The sequence below is a fragment of the Lissotriton vulgaris genome, chromosome 7, assembly GCF_964263255.1.
Source record: "Lissotriton vulgaris chromosome 7, aLisVul1.2, whole genome shotgun sequence".
In the NCBI taxonomy this organism is placed as follows: Eukaryota; Metazoa; Chordata; class Amphibia; order Caudata; family Salamandridae; genus Lissotriton; species Lissotriton vulgaris.
The window spans coordinates 867,248,524-867,270,673 of NC_141695.1; the positions used below are offsets into that span (position 1 = coordinate 867,248,524).

The 22,150-nt window shown below is 43.1% G+C and overlaps 1 protein-coding gene across 4 annotated transcripts in view; it reads right to left on the reverse strand.

The window, feature by feature from the left end:
* The window catches only part of GRIA1 (glutamate ionotropic receptor AMPA type subunit 1), a 527,971-nt gene that overhangs the window by 92,149 nt on the left and 413,672 nt on the right, over positions 1-22,150 (reverse strand). For all 4 annotated transcript variants that reach the window (XM_086931263.1, XM_086931261.1, XM_086931264.1 and 1 more), the window contains exon 11: positions 20,948-21,321. In XM_086931263.1, the coding sequence (XP_086787389.1) occupies positions 20,948-21,321 (374 nt within the window). The remainder of the gene's footprint in view (positions 1-20,947; positions 21,322-22,150) is intronic.

The window sequence follows — 22,150 nt, forward strand, 5'->3', positions numbered from 1 at the left end:
TCACACAGCATGGTAAGTGTGCTTACACCAACACATAGCTTCAGATTACATTAGCCACGCCAAGGCACTGGGCACTACACGTTAGTAAGACAATAACACAACAGCAATGCAAATAAAGTGTTAATTACAATGCACACCCCCTCAGTTTACAATTCTCACCAAAAAAACACAACAGCCTGAGGACTTCAAGTAAAGGTGTTCATCAAACAGATCCCAGCATACAAAAGATTCAGGGAGTCTGATTAATGCAATCAACTAATGGGTCGTACTAATACTATGAAAGACTCTTAGAAAAAGGAAAAAATATTTTTGGGAGGATGGAAAACCCTCACCTACCCTAAAGGGGCATGCTTCATCTTCAGGTTCCCACTCACACCACTAACAAAGGTGTTAGTGGTACAGGCTACAACTCTCCCAAAGCTATAGAGGAGCTCTTGGATGATATCTTTGAGGTTACCTCGATGCGAGCTGTTTGGAGTTGGTGAGCCGAGTGTAATGAAAAGCAGTGAAAAGTTAATTAAAAATGTGTATCGGTGGACAATGTCTTAACTTTAATGAGTGTTCTTAAGGAGCACAATAAAAGAGAAACAAGGGCTATAACTTCACCCTGTGCATAAGAATGTGATCAACGTGTTTCTTCCATTACTACAGACCCTACAAAGTGGTGTGTGGCATTCTTCAGGACCTAAATGTATAACCCTACCACTCTGCAGGTTAAAATATCTGTAGAACAAAAAGGGAATGACATCAGACATGAACAAGAGCACAAACGCTGCTCCACACTGAATGTGGCTTGACCATTGTTGCCAACATCCGCAGTATTCGTGTACGTTGGTCTCAATTCGTCAACCTTTAGACAGACTGGAGCAGGGCTTATATGAAGTCCGCTACCAATAGGACCAGCCTGCTCAGGTTACAGAATTTCACTAAAAGAAAGACTCTGAGAACATTAATAAGGATTTTAGAAAGAAAAGTGCTCAAATAACACAGGCATCCCCAGATTACAGACTACGCACACAGCAGAGTCAGAACACACAAGGACAAAACTGCATGCTCTAAGAAAAGTATTCATAAAGCACACGCAGCCCCATATTACAACGTTCAGAGCTACCTCCAAAACCAGAGAACATTGATAAGGAAATAACACAGCTTCAGCTACAATGTTCACAGATAACCAGAGGAACAAAGCACATAAGCAAAGTAGGATAGTCAAAACACACACGCATCGCCAGATTCCAATGTTGACAACAAAGCCCAGTGACAAGAACAAAGACCTACAGCAAACCAATGTGTGGAACAAACACACTGCACAGAAACAATGCACACAACACATAGCAGAGCCACCACAAATTAACAAGGACACATCAACAACGCGAAATGTTCATAAAGCACACAGCCCCAGTGGTACAATGTTTGCAACAAAGTCAAAACTCGATACATAATATTCATGATAAATCACAGCCCAGAGTACAATGTTCTTAATAAACCATAGTTCCAGAGACCATGTTCATAAAAAAGCACAGTCGCAGAGTGTAATATGCATAAAACCACAGCTCCAGAGTACTATGTTCAGATTTAGGACTTCATATAATTATTTTTAAGAGGATGTTAAAAAGCTCCCTGGGGCAACTCATATGAAGTCATCCTATTTTTTCGAATTCATAACACTTAAGCGTACAAACAAGTAGCAGTGCTTAATCTGAAAAACGTGCAGTGTTATATGGATTATCTATTATATTGTGCCTGTTTGTGGTACTCTGAAGTTCTCTGTCTGGAAGCAGAAGTGAAGCTGAGGTCACACTAACCTGACAGGAGTTTCCGTAGCAGAGTAGGAGGGGTAGTGAGCAGGAAGCAAACAGCACATTGACCAGAGAGCACACAACACGATGAGAGGCATTGGTATTGCTTGGGGTCGCACAGTCTCATTCTTCCCCGACCAATGGAACACGGAGAAGTCAGACCCCTCCTCAAGAAGCCCTCCGCAGGCCCCGGCAAACTCAAGAACTACCACCCCATATCTCTGCTCCCCTTCCCCGCCAAAGTCCTCAAGACGGCCATCAATCATTAACTCACCAAACACCTGGAGTGCAACAACCTGCTGGACACCTTCGAAACTGGCTTCCGCACCGACCAGAGCACCTAGACCACCATGATTGCTGCCACCGACGACATCAGGACGCGCCTCAACAGGGAAGAAACAGTGGCTCTGATCCACCTCAATTTCTCAGTAGTGTTCAACACCGTATCCCACCACACCCTCATCAGGAGACTCCACCACATCGGGATCCAGGGAGATGCCCTCAAATGCACCACATCCTTCCTCACTGGACGGACCCAGAAAATCCACCTATCACCCTTCACTTCGGAATCAAAGAGCATTATCTCCAGTGTCCCTCAAGGCTCATCCCTCAGCCCAACCTGTTCCACACATACATGACGCTTGTAAGCAGACGGTACCCAGCTCATTTTCTCTCTCTCTCTCTCTCTCTCTCTCTCTCTCAGAAAACCCCTCCACCTCTATGACCAGTTTCCACAACTGCATGACAAGAATTGCCGACTGAATGAAGAACCAACTGCCTGAAGCTCAAACAGACAAGATGGAGATGCTCATTTTTGTGAACAACACCTCCCAGTTGAATGACACCTGGTGGTCCTCCAAAATTGGAACCACACCAACAGACCAAGCCCGCAACCTTGCCATCATCCTGTACAATAAACTCACCATGAAATGTCATATTAACGCAATCGCTTCCACCTGCTTCCACATCCTCCACATGCTCTGAAGGATCTTCAAATAGCTCCCTATCAGCGCCAGGAAAGCCGTCACGGAAGCCCTAGTCACCAGCCGGCTGGACTACAGCAACGCACTCTACGCAGGACTCACCATCCAACTCCTAAAGAGATTCCAGATGACACAGAACTCAGCTGCCAGACTCATCCTTGACCTTCTCAAACGAACCCACATTACATCCCACTTCAGGAACCTTCTCTGGCTCCCCATCCAGAAAAGATCCTAATTCAAGATGCTGACACACACCTATAAGGCCCACCATGAACAAGGACCAGCATACACAAACCACCGCCTGAACTTCCACCAACCCTCTAGACAGCTGTGCTCCTCTGCCCTCGCCCTTACGCACACCCCTCGCATCCGGTGAAGCAACAGTTAAGAATGCTCCTTTCAATGGAAGTCCTGGACGAACCTCCTCCTTCACCTACGAACAACACGGCCCTTCCGGAATTCAGAAGGATACTCAAGGCCGGGCTTTTCAAGTGACCCCAGCAAGAACACAGTGCGTGGATACCCTCATCGGTGATTAACCCCACTCTACAAATCCAACTTGATTGATTGATTACAACTCTCAATAGAGTTGTGCGCCAGAGATTTAGGTTCAAAACCCTACAACTCCCACTCTTCTGAACACTTGGCTTCAATGTCTATGCCGAACATGAGTTTATCCATGGTGTCCGAAGGAGTGAGGCCGATTATTGGCCAACAGTAGGATGTCAAAATATACTTCTACTTGAAGGGATCAGTACAAAAATGTGGGGTTTCTATGGCTAAAATATGCCTGACTGAACCTTCTGCCAGTGCCCTGGGTGAGAACCTCTGATTACAGAAGGGCCTGGGGTATGAAAAGAGACCCTGGCAGTAACACAGGGAGATAATGAAAATTGACAATGCAAGAGCATGAGGAATGAAGAGAGACAGAGGGACAACACTTATGGGAAGATTCAATATTCTGTTAGTGCATTCAGATGCATGCAAAATAAGTCACAGGAGAGGATCCCTTAGGTTGGAAGCTACCATTTTGCATCACAACCCCATATGTTAGCAGCAAGGCAGACACAGAGAAAGCTATAGGCAGCCGAAGGTCAGGCGATACGGTTGCCATGCAAGGGACAGAGTGGAATTTAACCCCTTCGAAGCTCATGACAGAACAGTTCCATCATGAGCATCGGTTGAGCTGTGCTCATGACGGAACCGTTCCGTCATGACCACGCCCGTTTCCATTAGGGCTTAGCACCCGGCGAAAAATCGCACCGCACGGATGTGGTTAAGAAGAGGTGGATGTACAGGAGAACCCTCAAAAAATGCAACACCCCTTAAACAATACACACCTTAGTGGTTTATGAGCCCAGGATGAGGACGGAAGTCCTCATCCTGGGCTCCTCGCCCTCCGCCTGGGACGACTCCTGGTGGCCCCCCGCCCTGGGCACCGCACCCAAACCGACGGACCACGCACGCAACCTGGGCTTCATCCTGGACTCCTCCCTCTCCATGACCAGGCAAGTCAACGCCGTCTCCTCGTCGTGCTTCAACATCCTGCGCATGCTTCGGAAGATCTTCTGGTGGATCCCCACAGAGACCAGGAAGACCGTCACCCAGGCCCTCGTCACCAGCCGACTGGACTACGGCAACGCACTCTACGCCGGAACCACCGCCAAGATCCAGAAGAGACTCCAGCGCATCCAGAACGCCTCAGCCAGACTCATCCTCGACATCCCACGACACAGCCACATCTCCGGACACCTAAGAGACCTGCACTGTCTCCCGGTCAACAAGAGAATCACCTTCCGCCTCCTTACCCACGCACACAAAGCTCTCCACGACCAAGGCCCGAGCTACCTCAACAACCGCATCAACTTCTACGCTCCCAAACGCCACCTCCGATCCGCCAGCCACGCCCTCGCCGCCGTCCCACGCATCCGCAGAGCCACCTCAGGAGGAAGGTCCTTCTCCTACCTGGCCGCCAAGACCTGGAACTCCCTCCCGGCCGACCTGCGCCTGACCCGAGACCACCTCTCCTTCAGGAAGAAGCTCAAGACCTGGCTGTTCGAGCAGTAACGGCACCCCCCCCCCCCCCCCCCTCCCAAGCACCTCGAGACCCTATGGCTAGGTAGTGCGCTCTACAAATGTCTTTGATTGATTGATTGATTGTTGGTCAGTTACCTATGCAGAAGGTGCACGGTGGCAGGAGACAGATCAGGAGAGGTGGGGGAATGTAGGCCAAAGGAAAAAAAGTGTTACTGCTGTCAAAAAACGGTAGTCATGGCATGCCAAAAAAGGGGGAAAGGGTCTGGGAGAGAAGAAGAGAAGCAAGTGGACAGGGTCACTAAACAAAACAGACAATGGCAAAGCCAATAAGTCTGCCTTTAAATAGTAAAGCGTGCAAACACTGGTATTTTCAAATGATGTGGCGATAGCAAAGGTGGCAGTGGTAATAATGGTAGTAGTGGTTGTAATGTTAATGGTCTTGGTGGTAATGGAAGTACTGGTGCTAATGGTGGTGGTGTTAATGCTAATGCCTGCATTGGCGGTAGACGTGATTTTGGGAGTAAAGGGGAGATGGTAATGGTTTGCACTTGATTCATGATTAAAACATTAAAAAGCTTAACCAATTTAAAAAATCCAAAAACATTGCTTTTTGTACAGGCAGAATGTGTGGTGATTCAATGTAATTTGCAGATGTAAAACAGCCCCTCATGCATTCCCCTGCAGTCACTGCGCAGGAGGAGAAATGATGAACAACCGACAGTGAAAGAATAATACTCCTCTGGATGGAATAAAAGGCAATTCTATGTATATTTTAACGAATTGTTAACAATAGGCATAACAGAAGACTGTACTGTCAAACCAGACCTAAAATTGACCCATACCGGCCAACACAAAATCACGGCAACAGTGTGCAGGCAGGAGTGGGGCTAGGCTATACAGAAAATTAAGAGAACTGGGGAGAAGATGTGGCAGGAGTGGAGATAGGGCCAAAAAAAAAAAGAACAATACCCTCTGACACAACCAATGCCCGCTGGCAAAATCCAAAAAGCAACAGACCACGATCTACACACAGGAAATTAAAGTCTCAGTCTCATAAAGGTCTGAGTAACCGTTTAATGTAATAAATCAGTCACTGGCCGTAGGCACAATCCTCTACATGCGATCTCAATAATGAGGGGTTGCAATACACAAAAACGCTTTTTACAAACTAATGAGTCAATATTGTACTACAAATTAATAGTCACTAATAGGTGTGCACAATACTCCAGGGGATGCATCAGTACAGAGAGATTTGACATCAATTACAAAAACACAATACGTCAGAGAGGTCCCATGTCTGCTTCTTGTTTTCCCATTTGGGCTACCAGTTTTGGCGAGCTAGAGTTGATGGGGTTATGTGGTGGTGTGTAGGAGCAAAGACCCCACAGTTAGATGCTACGATTTAGTTTGGCTCAGCTCTGTGTGAAGAGATGGACTTGAATTGAAGGAGCTTGTTGGTGGCCTTCTCCATGCCCTTTCTCCATGCCCACCAGCCACATTGCCAATGTTGGTGTGTTGCGAGGGGTGGCATGACGAATAAAGGTTGGCTATCACTTGCACACAGCATTCCTCTGAGTGCCAACTGACAATGTGGAGAATACATGTGAAGGTGACTACTGCCATCCTGAGTTGTACCACACTGCCATGTCTCTGGGGGATTAAATACATTCAGATACTCAGCCTGCCTCTCCTAAGAGATGCTGGTAACATGCTGAAGGCACAAAGGGGGCAATTACATCATGGTGGTCTTGAGGCTGAACAGAATGGATCGGAGGCTAACCCAGAGGCTAGTCCAGACAAAACGACCCTCATATGTGGCTACAAGGGTATCTTTTGATAAGATATGAGCGTTTCTGCTGTAAGCCTTTTGATATATTCCATATTCTATTAGTTCTAATAAGAGGAGCAAGCTTGGCCTATACCGGTTCTCTACCTAATTTCTCCTATAGGTAATTTCTCCTAAAGGTAATCATCTGTACTATGTCGCTGCAGTATATAAGTAGATGCTTATTGACAGTAAACGTTGTGTGTTCTTTTTGATTTATCTTTTCTTCCTTGATATTTAGCACATTTTGTAGTATTGTGCTTATTTTTATGTGTGTTGATGTATTCATTTGCTTAGGAAAGCAACCAATAAAAAACTTTTGAACAAGAAAAGCACTAGAGCTAAAGGACTACAAAAGTGCTGAAATTAGTCAACAATCCTGTCAATACACTTTTTGTGCTGAGTGTCGATGTATAAATTGAAAGTTGTGTACGCAAATTTGTGGAACTGGGAACCCCCAGATTAATAGCAGTACGCTTCGGCATTTGGCCAACAGTATTAATGTCCACAATGAGAGAGAGGCTTGAGGGGATGGATCAGGCTTTTCCAATAACTAGCTCTCCACTTGACTATACATAGCTCTACTGTATGCAGCTCAGCCTACTAAATAAGAAGTTTTGCTTAGTTAAATAATATATGCATACCGAAATTGAGTGTGCTTATTGTAGATGAAAATATGTGTGTCTCCCAAACTCATAAGCTTTATATTTGGAGAATAAAATGGTTGAATTTTCAAAATATATTTAGAGATGATATTTGAGTGATAAATCAGGTAGCATTGGGGACATTTATTAGTAATGTAATTACCTTGGTGCGAGGGGTATTGCGGCTATGTCTGTTATGCACTACCCTGCACATTTGAAATTGACAAAGCTTTTTTTACATTACTGGTAAAAACCTTACCTAATGCACTGAGGTGGTTGGTGCTAGTAATCTTGTATAGAGTGGCTACTAATGTAATCATAGCTGATGTGGTAACTGTTACAACACTAATATGAAGATAAGAAGCTCCTACTATAGAAAAGATTGGGAGACTTCTATGATAGCTAGAAACCTTTTAGGATATTTGCCCCTCTGGTCACAAGAAGAACAGAGAATATCATAGGGGAATGCCCCTTGGAATAGGTGTGTGGGAACCAGCATATTGTGCCCATAAAAGAGGTTATGGTGAACCTTGTGCTCATCACTTTTTTAGGTTGAGCATACGAGACCTCTTGTATATACTTTAGTATATACTTTAGTATATATACTTTAGTATATACTTATATGTGTATGTACTTTGTGAGCTATGGCGATCAGCCCTAGGACTTGTCTGCTTCCGCTTATGGACTTTTTTTCTGTTCAACTGCCTCTATTTAACTTTCTTGATAGAAAATGACCAGCAGATGTCAGTAAAATACCACAATCACTTTAGCATTCTCTAGATTCCAGTCAGTAGAAATTGTCTTCCATGAGCACCTGTAGACAATAATATTTTATTCAAATCTTGTATTTTCAGTGATACTACCACCGAAGTCCCTGCTTTTATATTAAAAACAGAGCTTTGGACTATACCTTTTCCAGCTGAAAGGCAATATTTCTCTCTATATGTTCCCATACCTGGTGTGTCACGAAGTTTGGTGCTTACTTTCCCTCCATGTTAAAGAACAGTAGATGTTTCAGAACCCAGGCTAATGTGCTGCTTAGCTGAATACATATAAGGTCCCATAGGCGAGACCGATTGCATTGCAAATGCTTGTTGATGTAATGTGAGCCTGTTATGTATTTGGATATCATTTTCTAAAGCGATATCAACATGATATATATAATCCCATGTGTGTGCAGTTAATTTTGCATATATTACAAATGTCTACTTAGGGATATAGGGATTTAAAGGTGCACTTTTGAAACAGAGAAATAGATTAATACTGTTAATTACCTCTCTAATGGATTAAGCAAAAAGACTAGTCATTTCTTATATTGTAGCATGAATAATGGAGGTGGTAACTAGCAAAAGGGATCTAGATCCTTCTTTGTGTGTTTAGGTGCACAGAGATTCATAGACACCAATGGTTAACTATTATGGTTTCTGATATTAGCTTGCATCCATGATGAGCAGAAAATGAACTTGCGGCTGGAGCAACATTTAATTATTTGAAGAGAACCAGCTACATTAAAGTGCATCTCCTCTTGTTTGTTGTCCATTTCCATAGTAGTGAGGCTTCCCTTTAAATATGCAGAATATCTAGCACTGAAGGCATCCCATAAAATCCTTTGTCATTTGCTGATTCTCGTTAGGGGTTCCTTTGCAATCACAGGTCGATAGTCAGGTACAGGTCTTCTACCTCAGCTATAGACACAATATTGGATGTTTCGGAAGGTGGAGGAAGGTGCACCAGAGACAAAGTCAATAAGCTTCAAATGTACCCAAAAAATGATTATCCATTATTGTAGTTGTTAAAATTGGACATCAGCCAACGCGTTTCGTTCCGAATGGAACTTCGTCAGGGCTTAGGTATAGTAATCTCAATCCAATCGTTCTAAATACGTAGGTCAATAATTCCCAAGGTCAACAACAGGTAAACAGGGTCCGCTAGTTATAGCAGTGTTCGGCTTGTCAATAGTATAATCGTCCATGCTAAGTGGCCCAAAGTATTGGCCCAAGTTATGATTCTTAAGAGTCCCACAATCATCCAAATTACAAGGCCCAAGAAATTGGCCAAATCCTCCACATCCACACGAACGTAGTAATGTGCAGGATGATAATTCTCAGCGTCCTGTATTTTCCAAAGCCAATGTAGTGGCCAATAATCCCAATCGACGTGCTGGATAAAAGTCCCTCGTCCAAATTTCCGGACGAGGGAATTTGGGACCAAACACGCTGACTTTACTGACACAGCCTTGCTGTACTTCGGTACCTTCAACAATCTTACTAACCACCCACGAGAATATTCCCCCTGAAGTAGAGCTGCGGCTCGAAATGCATCGGGTTCACATTTTCAACGTATTGATGCAACAATGATGGATGATTGAAAATTATTTCCCTTGATGTCCTATATCTGAAAGATTTGCTAACGGATGTTTCATCAAATGAAGCAATATGATCCAAATCAATGACACAATAAATTTGACATCTACTTAGAGAAACCTTTTTGTTTCTTTACCTTTGTTGAAACATAGCGACTTTCGTCGCCCTATGGAGTGCTGGAGATTTTAACCTTACACGATGTAAGGTTTTCCGGACATAAATGTTTTAAGGTCAGACAGAGATGTGGTTGAAGAGATTGATTAACAAGACAAATAGACACACACCGCCCCCAGGCAGGCAGGAACCCAATAGACCTGTCCTGGAATCTACCATATCCAAGGAGACCCAAAGACCCTTATTACACATAATCGAACTCTACTACATCATCTCTCAGCCACGTAATACAACATTTTCCCTCCTTAAAGCAAATAACACAAAGCAACTATTATCATATGCACCTAAACAACAGTACACTCCACAGTATATAAAAATAGAACCCTTGATACATTTGATTAACATGCATGCATCATAATAATGAACAAAAATAACATTTGGAAAGAAAAAAACTGCATTATTCATTGGAAAATAATTTCCTCACATTAAGACATTAAATACGACCTGCATATTTCATGCATCAAGGAATTCCTCTCATTTCCGACATTCACATACGTAATCATCATTTTTCTAGGTGTCCACTTTACACGAACAGTACTGCGTTGTAGATTACCATCACTTCCATCCTCCATGTTTGTTTTTCCACTATGAGACATGTCTTCTTTCCTACACCATATTTCACTCTACACTTTATGACTTACCATGTGTTCCACCATCTGCCCCCTTCTATGCAAACCACATTGCCTCATACCTCCAACACCTTCTTAGGAGATGCCCACTTCTACTCATTCTTTTTACACCTGCTTCAACATGCACCCTGAACCATTCTCCCTTCTTAAATTTGTTACAATTCAAATCTTTGTGGTGTCTCTCAGTGTACTTGTTTTGGTATTGTTTCACTCGGACCATCAAAGCATCCTTGTCCAAAAGGCTCACGTCTACCCTATTCATCCATGCAGGAACACTGATCCTGCATGCCTCTCTTCTTCCAATAGGAAAAATTGAGTCTTTCTTGTCATTAAATTGGGTGTCTTTCTATAATTCCATAACATATCCCTCACTGCCTTCCTCCACTTCAACCCCTTTCCCAACACCAACTGAATACACTCGCCCAAAACTCGATTGAATCTTTCAACTCCACCATTCTGCCGGGGATTATAAACCAATGTCTTGTGGTGCTTTATCCCCTCATGCTTATGAAATCTCTCAAATTCCTTACTGACAAACTTTAGCCGATTGTCAGACACCACCGTTCCAAGACACCCTTCCCTCCATAAAACCTCTTTAGAGAATGTCATCACATTGTGGGTTTTAGCCTCTGACAAATGAAACCACAGGCCATTTGGAATAATAATCTATCAAGACTAAAGCAAACCTGCTGTCAGTCCCTAAGCACTCAAAGGTCCGAAAATGTCAATAGCAACCCTATCCCAGGGTCTATCAGGAAAATTTACAGGAGCAATGGTGAATTCTGGCACCATATGCGTTTTGTTACTGTGTACACATGGTTCACAGTTCTGCACATACCACCCCACACTTGTCCATTGCTGGACACAAAAAATCATTGCAAGCCTTCCTCTTCATCACCAATATACTACCATGGATTTGGTGCAATAACTCTACAAGCCTTGATGCAGGGTAAAAGGTACCACTAACATGTCACACCTCATCAACTACAGGCCATTCATCCCACACTGGAATGTATTCATTCAGCCTTACTTTATCTTCCTGAATAAAATATTTCTGTCAGACAATTTGTCAAATAACAATTTCCTCATGTTATCATTCCAAACTTCCTTCAACCAGTCATCCTCCCAATGTGCCTCTTTACTCGTAGGACCACTTTCTGCCACCACCCAATCATCTCCCTTGCAATTAGAATCACACTTTAGAGGCAAATGAAACAAACAGTGTACATACATGTTCAGGTGCCCTGGTACGTACTTGAATTGGAAGGAATACTCCTGCAACCCATACAACCATTTTGCAATTTGCGGCATGGCCGTTCCTGCGTCCTTTGTGGTGAACAAATCACTAAGTGGGCAATGATCAGTTCTCAATTCAAACTGCGTTCCCCATACAAATGTTTGTAACACTGCACACCCCCACCAACGCGTATGGGCTGCACTCCTTAAAGTGCGCCATGCAAAGGCCACAACTCTTTTCTTGCCGGCATGCTCTTGCATAAGAAATTCCACCAAATCATAACAACTGGCAGCTGTAACCACAACAGTCATTTTAGCTGGGGGTCAAAAAGCACCAGCACTGCAGCTCCCACAACAGCCATCTTGATAGTGTCAAAACCCAGTTGACACTCATCGGTCCATACATAGTTAGATTCCTTCTTTAGTAACTCATGCAAAACATGTTCCTTATTCAAAAAATGTTCTACAAATTTGGAGTAATACTCCACCAGACCCAAAAATTATTTCAGTTGTTCCTTGTCTTTGGGTGGCGGTGCATTCTCGGTTCCTTCAATTAACTTCAGTTGAGGTTTGATCCCTTCGGCAGAAAACGTGTGCCCTAAGTACTCAACACCCTCTCTCAAAAATGTAAACTTGCTCAATTCTGCAGTCAAACCAGCATCTTCCAACCTATTCAGCACCTTCTTTCACATCACATCATGTTGACCCTCGTCTTCACCCCACACCAAGAAATTGTCTTGGTACACTAACACCATAGGTAGTCCATTTAGCACCTTCTGCATAGCTCTTTGAAATACAGCCGCAGTTGACAGTAAACTAAAAGGCATACATTTAAATTGATATGCTCCTTCTGGGGGTGATAAACAACATCATGTGTCTAGAGTCTGGAATCAATTAGACCTGATGGTAAGTGCTGGAAAGATCCAGAGTGGTGAAAAATGTTGCATTGCTAACATTCATCATTTTGCTAATCTTGAGAGGCGAAGGCCTGTCAAACCAAATATTGTCATTTACATCATGAACGTCCACACACATCCAAATCTTTCCATTAGATTTAGTCGCCACAACTATGGGACTCAACAATTCAGATGCCTCTATTGGCTCTATGATCCTCTCTTAACACAACCAAGCCAACTCCTCAGACAACTGCTCATGTAAAACCACTGGCACAATTCTTACTTTATGTACCTTAGGCACAGACAATGTGATGTTGTAATTTCTTTAAACATCCCAACTTTAGAGAAAACATTCTAGGATATTCCACCTTTCTACTTCTGGTTGGGTAGTCAACAGTACCTGTTCAGGATGATTGGGATCTAACACAATCCCATTGCTTGCATCTCTCTCCACCCAAGAAAGCTTTGCCTTTTTCATATACCTTTCCCCATGCACTCCTATCCTTATACACCAGCTCTGCTTTAAAATAACCCAGGACTCGTAACCTGACACCACAATATCCATGTGGCTAAATATCACTAGGAATTAATTTAGTAACTTCCTTTACATTTTTCCAAACCAATTTATCCACCAGAGTATACAGAGAATCTGCCCGCGTGGATACTTCTAATCCATTCACACCTACCACAGATTTGGGAGGAGGGTATCCATTATCCCTGAAGCAATCACATTTGCCTTCCTCAGCAGCACATACCACCAATACATCTACAACATCACTGTCATCCTCACTTTTCTCATGTGCATCATCACTAGCACATTCTCGCATCAAATGAACTTTATTCTTGATTGTTCTTTTATTCCCCATTCTGCATACCCTGGGGAAATTACCTGCTTTTCTACATTTATAGCAATGAGCATTGACAGCTACCATGCCTGGCTTAGATTCAGCCAAATGATGCATACTACCACACCTAAAACATAGTTTCCTCAAACCCTCCCTTACTGGTTCTTTACTGATCTTGACATCACCTTTTTGTTTGATCCCTTTGTTTCCACTTTCTGCACAGCATTTACATTTTCTTCATCTGCTTTACTCTTGAGCTCACTAACTTTCAACTCCTTCACTTTCCGAGAGGTGTTTTCAATGTGAAGTGCTATAGCTAAAGTTTTGTCTAATGACGGATCCTTCATTTGGAGTAATTTATCTTGAGTCTTCAAATTACTCACCCTATTTATTAACTGGTCCCTTAATATTTCTTCCCGCAACTTCCTACATTTACAAGAATCTGACAACATTCTCAACACAGTCACAGACTGTTCTATCATTTCACTGGCTTCTTCTGTTCTCGTAAAAAAAATGTATGGCGGTCCACCACAATGCTCAACGTTTTAGCATAGTTTTGCTGTCCTTTCGTAGTCAAAGCTGACCTAGTCTGTAGGCATAGTCCCTCTTGATGACATAATTAACATAACCCCACACAAATATATTTTCCATTTTCAACATTCATTCAATTGTACTATAGGAAAACCTCATTCACTCTAAAGGATATCTGCGCCAAAAGATATTTCAATCCTGGACACTCAACTCTGGTAGCCAAGGAACTTGGAACTTGGTATACTTTTGTGTTACATAATTTCAAAGCAATTCAAATGTGCGCCAAAGCCCACTGAACTAGTGAATTTAGGGTCAGACTCAGATGTAAAAAATGCCCAAATGCATTGAACAAGAAGTAATTGATCAACTCAAAGCTGTCATTGAGATACATGGTATTATAGACGAGACTCTGCTGATTATTGAAGTCATACAAGAGACAGAAACATTAGATAAATGAAGACCTGTGAAGTCCAGTGAATGACAGCAGTGACAGGGTTCCGATACTGCTTGCCCTATCAACAGCTTTCAACAAAGTCATTCTTTCCAAAACTCTACACCGACTATAAACTACTGATGTCCAGGGTTAGCCCAGGAATGGATATCTTCATTCTCATTGTCAGGGTAAAACAATTTCAATCCCATTGTTTTAATTGCATTCTAAGTAGACAAGATGTGGTGCCCCCTAGGGTTATTCAGTCTCCTTGTCTTAAGATCCAGAGATGAACAAGAAGCTGGCAAAGGCTCTTCAACAGACCTCTCTGGTACCAAATTAAAACATTTACAGTTCAGTGAATTAATGGGTACCACCCAAACAGAGATAAAAGAGAAACCAATATCAAAAACATGTAATGGCATGATAAATCTGATTCCAGAAAATACATTGAAATACCAGAATCACATGCTGAAGCAACCCCAGACAACCTACAGTGCCACGAGGCCTTACTAATGGCAGACTGTATATTATACAACAAGATTGGTGCATGTACACATCCAAACCAGATAACCACTAAAAAGTGCAGTTCATGGCTTAAATCCTCTTGTCTCCTTTCACTCTTTCGAGTATTGCTCTGCATTATATTCCTGGTAGTTATGCAACCTAATGCTAATCTTTCACGTTTTAATGTCCAGTCTTTTGGGTCACAAGCTCAAGCAAGTGTATTAGGGCCACTGTAAATTAGAAATATGCTCCTCTGCATGTTCTGATATCTATATCACTTTTTTGGATCACCTCAGAACAAGGCTTGTCTTCAAAGGAGTTCTAATTTCATATTTTCTCAGCACAGAGCCTCACTTCCTGTTCATAAATAGCGTCTTCGCTAGAGATTGTCATAGCCTTCACTGCTCCATTTATGCCATCCACAAAGCCACAATGAGAAATCCAAACAAGAACAGAATGGAAAATGCACACCATCAAACCATCAATCACTTGAAGCAGTAGTTCGTGATCTAAATAGTTCTTTATCCCTTTCAAATCTTTATTTGCATTATGGACCTCTCAGTTATTTGTAAATGAACACAGTGTATCTTTCACAATGTCTTATTATCTAATGTTTTGCCAGTAGTTTATGGTAATGCATTATACTTTTTGTAGTTTAGAAACAGATTATAGCACAATTCCTGACACATAATTATACAAGGCTTTTTTTATACAATTCCTGACATTGGATATGATCACATCACCACATCTTGCTTACACGCACCAACTTCCAAACCAGTTGCATCTTTTACATAGCCATCCAGACCAGCACCCATGCTTATCTTACAGACACGCTCATCATTTCTGGTTGCACTAGACACATCTGCAGCAAGGACACCATCTGACTGCCGACGGAGAATTGTAAAAAAGAAAAAACCTTTTCATTTTAGGAAAGAGTAGCAGACTCCCCTCTTCAAATAACACTACATTGCAAAACAGTAACAGTTCACTACTGCTCCCAGAACCCAACTACATCTTCTGTTTACCATTAACTGTATGATACAGTCATACAATTAGCTCTTTTTGAAGCTTCTCAAAGTAAGTTAGTAAGGCTGCTCTAAAAAAGGTTTCATTTAAACATTTTCATAGCATAGTGCCTCGGTAGCAGTTCAATGAATGCCTATCTGCAACAGAAAGATTTTCCCTGGTGCAGTGACACCTTTTTACATCTAGGAAATCTCAATGGAAAATCCAGTAACAACAAACTTCAATCTACATTCTTTCATCTTCAGGGCCTTCAAAGAGGTCACATACCATACCCAATGGCATTCTTATGCTTCTCAAAACTCCAACCTGCACTGCCTTCTGGTGCTGACAGCTCCTAACACCTCCCAAAGACCTTAGCCAGATACAGGCTGTGGGTCCTCCTGCCTTCTTGAACCTTCAACAACGGTCAATCATCACTCATAAAGCCACACAAGTGCTGTGGAAATCCCCAGAGTGCATAGTTCAGGAGCTGTGCTACCTCCTCTAACTTCACATATGCCTCAGCAAGTCACCTGGTTGGGCCTTTTGAGGCCAGGGTGGGCTTAGGATCAGAACTCGTGCACCTCTGGTAGGTCATCAACATCAGCATGTGCCACACACACACACACAGCACTCCATATACCCACACTCACACCCAAGCCACAGAAATACAGATTTAAAGATGAACAACCTCACTCAGTTGCAACACACTATCCCAAACACTCCATCAACAGCATACATTTTCAGGCTCATATTATCCCTGCAGTCATCCACATTTCTGACATAGCAGACACCATCACACAACACGACTTTGATGTGCTGTTCAACACAGAGACATGGTTCGGAGACATAAGTCACTCTTACATCCATACACATCATTGATGCCGTCATCCTACAGGATACAGCATCTGACACATAGATTTCACACATTATACAGAAGGAAGATTGGCTATCATATACAAGACTTTCTGGCTGTGCACTGTCTGACAAAACCACCCTCAAGCCATTCAAGTTCCTCACCTGTCACTTCCAACTCTCTCAGCAATTGTAGGTGCCCTCTTCATACTGATCTACAAGCCCCCAGAGCTTGTTATCTCTGGCCAGCTTTCTCACTCTACATTTCTTTGAGGATTCAATCAACCAAATTACTCCAAAACCAACTACGGAGTCACCAACTTCAAAGGCAACACCCTCAGCCTCATTGTTTCAACATCAGCCTGAATCCGCAGCAGGGACCACCATCTAGTATGATCAACGAAAGGGAGAAATACACACATTTTGCTTCTTCAAGCATCTTTTCTTGGATATCCTTCAAGAAGATGTGATAACCCCGGGTGGAGCTGGTGTGGTGCCACTACGCAGAGTTCCACAGAGTTGGAAAGAAACTCAGTGGAAAGCCACTCCGCTCCCTTCCACACTCCCTAATGTACGCACAAGACGTGCAATGTAGGTGTTTCCATCGACGAGGAAGGCAAGGACGAGGAAGGAGAGTGAGACAATGGCAAGGAGGAGGCAGCCACAGCAGGTAAGTGCCTTTTTAAAATGATAATTACATCAGGTAGGGTCGAGGGGCCGGCTAACTCCACTCTGCCACAGAGTCAGAGTTTTGCCTGAACTCCGCCTTCTCAACGGAGCGCAGAGTGGCAAAACTCCGTAAACTCCGCTGGCGGAGCAGAGTTACCTGTCCCGACTTAGTGATTACCCTGTTCAAAATCAGCCTGACCATATCAGATGTCAACTCAGGTCTCGGCATCTATGACTCAACACTAAAAACTAATATGGACCTCAAAGCCCCTATGAACCCACAATCTCTAATCACAAACTCTCAGCACTTTGGTACATTCTGACAGCAAGGACACAGACAGGAAAAGAAATGAAGACAAACTAATACACCAGTCATCCTCACCCAGCACAACTCTCCCTTCCCGTTCATCTAAATCAAAGTCCCCTTCTACAGAATCACTAGCAAAGAAGTGACTCAGAAACAAAGCACTCCTCATGGTTCTAAAACCCAACATTCATCTACTCCCAGATTCTCCCATCCCTCAGTCAGTTAAGTACGATGTTATCAATTACTTCATCACCATCAAAATTATCAAAATAAGATCTCAGATCAACACCACAAAATCTACATCTACATTGCCTCCGAGCCCCCATAGGTCCACCTTGACTTGGCCATCGTTTAACCTTCTCTGAACCAATGAATTCACCAACATTCTGTTCACTCCAGGCCCCTCATCGGAAGGCGACATTATACCACCATCAAATCTCTTTGAGTAGAGACCTCACACCACTTCACAACATTGTCAGTTCTTTTCTCAGCCTAGGGACCTAGCTGTATCCTACTTATCTTCATGATCTATAATACAAAGCAAGCCTTACAAACGACATAAGGCATTTTAAGTCATAATGTGCACCTGTAAGCGACTTGCTGGTTGAATGAAGAGAGCCAACAATTTGTTGTTTTTGCATTTTTGTTATTTATCTTTCACCTGTTTCCTCTTACCAAATTCCACTAGTGTTTTAGATTGAATTGTTTTTGATTACCGCAATGACACTCATCTGCTCTTGAGATTGCATGCTCACTCTAAGACCACACACAAAATCGGGAACTGTAATAGCAACTGACCCGTGGAGTCATGTAACACCCTCAAATGAACCTCAAAGCAACCAAAGTAATGATGGTGTTGACCCCAATGGTGACACCTTTGTGATGAACATCCTGCGTGGACCACTTTTGATTATGAGAATTTGCAGATACTTCTTTGACTCTCCTTTGTTCCCGGGGCCACTTTCAACTGCTTCACTTCTCTGTAAGATGTTAACACGTATCCCTCCAATCATCTGTTAATTAATAAAGTTTTCTACTACCTAGCAGCTAGGCAGTCTCAGACCAGCCATCAACTTTATGGAACGACATTCCTGTCAGCAGCAGATGGATGTATAATCAGAGTCAGTTCAAAGGAAATACCAAATGTGTGTTTTATATACTGCTTCGTATTGAGCTACACTAAACAACAGGTGCTACTATTTACCAATTATGGTCACCCAAGCTGATGAAAGGCTCAGTCACCTTTGCTGGGATTTGAATCCCTGATCTGCAGAGCCTGTGCTCTAAGGGGGCCAGGGCCTGCCAGCACTGGGCACTGGCAATGCAACAAATGGATGCTGAGCAAGGACTTTATGGGGCCCTCGATTGCTATTCATCGCCTGTACCTCTTCGCCTGTCTGCAGTTCAATGTCCCTGGAAATGCCCTTTGGGACATGGGAACAAAGCGGCACGGTGGCTACTGTTGTTTACCGCTGGTGTCCTGGGCCCAAGATGCTATTTAATTACAACTGAATAAGCAAGCTATTGCCACTTCCCTTTAAATTTACCTTCTCAAGTGTTTTATGGCTAATGGTTCGTGGTAATGCTGCTATAAAAATTGCTAGATAAAATACCCTGCTGATTTTGATTACGCTTTGTCCAGTAGGACTCTATTGATTCATTTGTCAAGCACATGATTCTAATTCACATAAATGAGGCTGTGTCTCATTGTGAGTGGCCCAGAGGAGCGGGCCGTATTGATTGCACCCGATAGAATCCAACTCTGCATGAGGAGGAATTTATTGGGTGTGACGAATAGCATCTATTACAAGTTTTTTCCCAGTAATGGGGGATCAGATGCAGATTTTGATCCTTACCACAGTAAAACCCACGTGTTTCGGTAATAATCAGGCATTTTTATCATGTTACATTCCAGCAGGTTTGACCTGCAGAAATCCAGCTCCATGGGTCAGACTTTATCACAGCCAGTAATTACCTTGTGTGAACAAGTGCTGCATGCTAGAATTCAAGACCTAAGGGTCAGGTTTTAGCCACTTGTAATCAGGATCTTAGTGTGTTAGGCAACACCTCTTTCTTCTCAGGAAGAAGCTTCAAAAGCCACAACATTCATGAAAGGATGCACAAGGCACAGCCTCACATCACACATTTTGGAACAAGGAAGAGCCTTGCAGCAAATGTTGCAAAAGAAAAAACAGAACAATGTCTCACGCCTTGAAGTAACACAGTCACGGATAACAAATGTCACAACAAGCACAATATCAGGCCACAGATGTTACAGGAAAGGAGCGCCCCAGGCCATCATTTCCACACACAAGCGCAGGCTCAAGCAACAATTCCATAGCGATGCGCATTCTCAGATCACTGATGTAATACAGCACGGCCTCTGATTACACACTTCAAAATACGGCACGACTCAGGATCACAGTTTTAATACCGGAGCACGACCGGAGGCCACAAGTTCCACCACAAAGCACAACCTGAGGTCACAATTCCTACATCAAAGCACGACCTCAGCGCATGAGCAAAATAACAAAGAACAAACAGTTTACACGTTTAATAACAAAACACTGCACCGAAATTATCCTTTTCAAACATTCACCGATTTTTCCAATTTGTTTGTTTACAAGTCACTGCACATTTTAGCTTATTGGTGATTCGCTTTCTGATAGAACCATGGAGGGCCAGACAGAAAAGCAGGGCTCTGAATTTTTCAAAGCGTGAAATCTGCTTTGATGTTAATTACTGATGATAGAAAACACGAAACCACAAGTTATAGACGCAGACAGGGCATGCTAGAAAATACCTAATTCTCTAACTTGGCACCCTTCGATCTTAGAGGTTTGAGTCATTTGTATATTCTCGCTCTCGGTACAAAGCCCTCCAATAATCCTTTATGGGTCCCGGAGTAGCGTGCTACTCACCGACGCCTTGTCAGGGGTAGTAAGCGCTATATAAATGCAATTACAATTAAAGTATGAAAAAAAGGTAAAACCCCGGTCCAGAATGTGTGAATATTTTAGAGTTTATCCTGTGTCAATGACAAGGGAAGCAGAGGCAGACTTTGCCTAGAATGTCAAAATTAGAGAGTAATCTCTTATTATCATGAACCCCTACAACCTGGTTCAGAATGGAAGTTTCCAAGCGTCTATTCCAGCAAAATAGCCTGTCGAGGGAAGAGACTGGTGCTAAGGAGCGGGGCAGAACTGACTCACCTTGGAGAAATGTCGCATCCTTGCTGCATGAAAGCTCCCAAGGAGAACCAGAGGCTGTTGAAGATCCCAAACTCATTGGTCTGCTCATTGACTGGCTGTGACTCCTGTCCCTCCTCCTGCTCCTCGCTGTGCCACTCGTAGGGGCTGAAGCGGCTGACCAGGAAAAGGACCACGCTGACGCCGATGTAGGCAAAAACGATGCACATCCATATCTCATACGCAAGGGGGTCCAGGAAGGAGAAGACCCCTGGTTTGGACTTTTGGGGCTTCTTGATCATGATGGAGATGCCCAGGCTCATGAAAGGCTTGGAGAAGTCGATGACCTCCTCTCGTACCAGTGTGATGGTCAGTGGAGCGATGGCCACATCTGCCCTCTGGAGAGGAAAAAGAAGCACAGACAACAAGTTGTAATGAGCAAAAGATGGCTGTTGGTAAATAAAGGAGCTGGGTGTGAAGTGGGTAAAAGGAGGGCACATGGGGCGCACGAGGCTGGGAAGTGAGAGGGAGGGATATGTTTTGATACCATTTCCCGTTTTGTCAGATCTCCCAATGGCTGTATCATCTGCTTATAAATTACAATGGTTCTAGATCAATTTAAGTTGACTCTCTAGCAAAATCCCCCCTTCTGTTCAATAGTAAAACATTCCAAGACTCAAGAGAATCTACTATGCTCTGGGAATCTGTTGCTCCTGAATATTACTCCCCACAAACACATCATCAGAGCTGCTCTCAAGGCCACTGTTGCAGGTCCCAAATCCTGGAATGAACACAGTGCATCAGATGTCACCTCATACTGATCTCTTTTGGAATGACCATGGAGCTCTGCTTTTCAACTCACTGTTTTGCGTCATCTCACTATGTTCCTAATCTGCATGAATGTCAGCTATTTCTTTTGCAGTGTGCTCATTTCCAAACCTGCAAGTAACCAAATGCGTAAAACTCTACCTCTAGACCATAGGCAGATATACTGACATGGTGACATGGAGTCACCATTTTCTAGGTAGGTCCTGGCCCAGGTCACAATTACACAATTAAATGCATCTGGGGAGTCACTGTTGTAGGTGATTCCAGTTACACTTATCAGTCTGACCTACAAAATAACAAGGTTCAGTAATAGGAACCCCTGGGATTTAAACATGGCGTTCCAGAAATATGCAGCCAACTGGTGAACCTAAAGGAACAAAAACACTTTTACAATGGTAT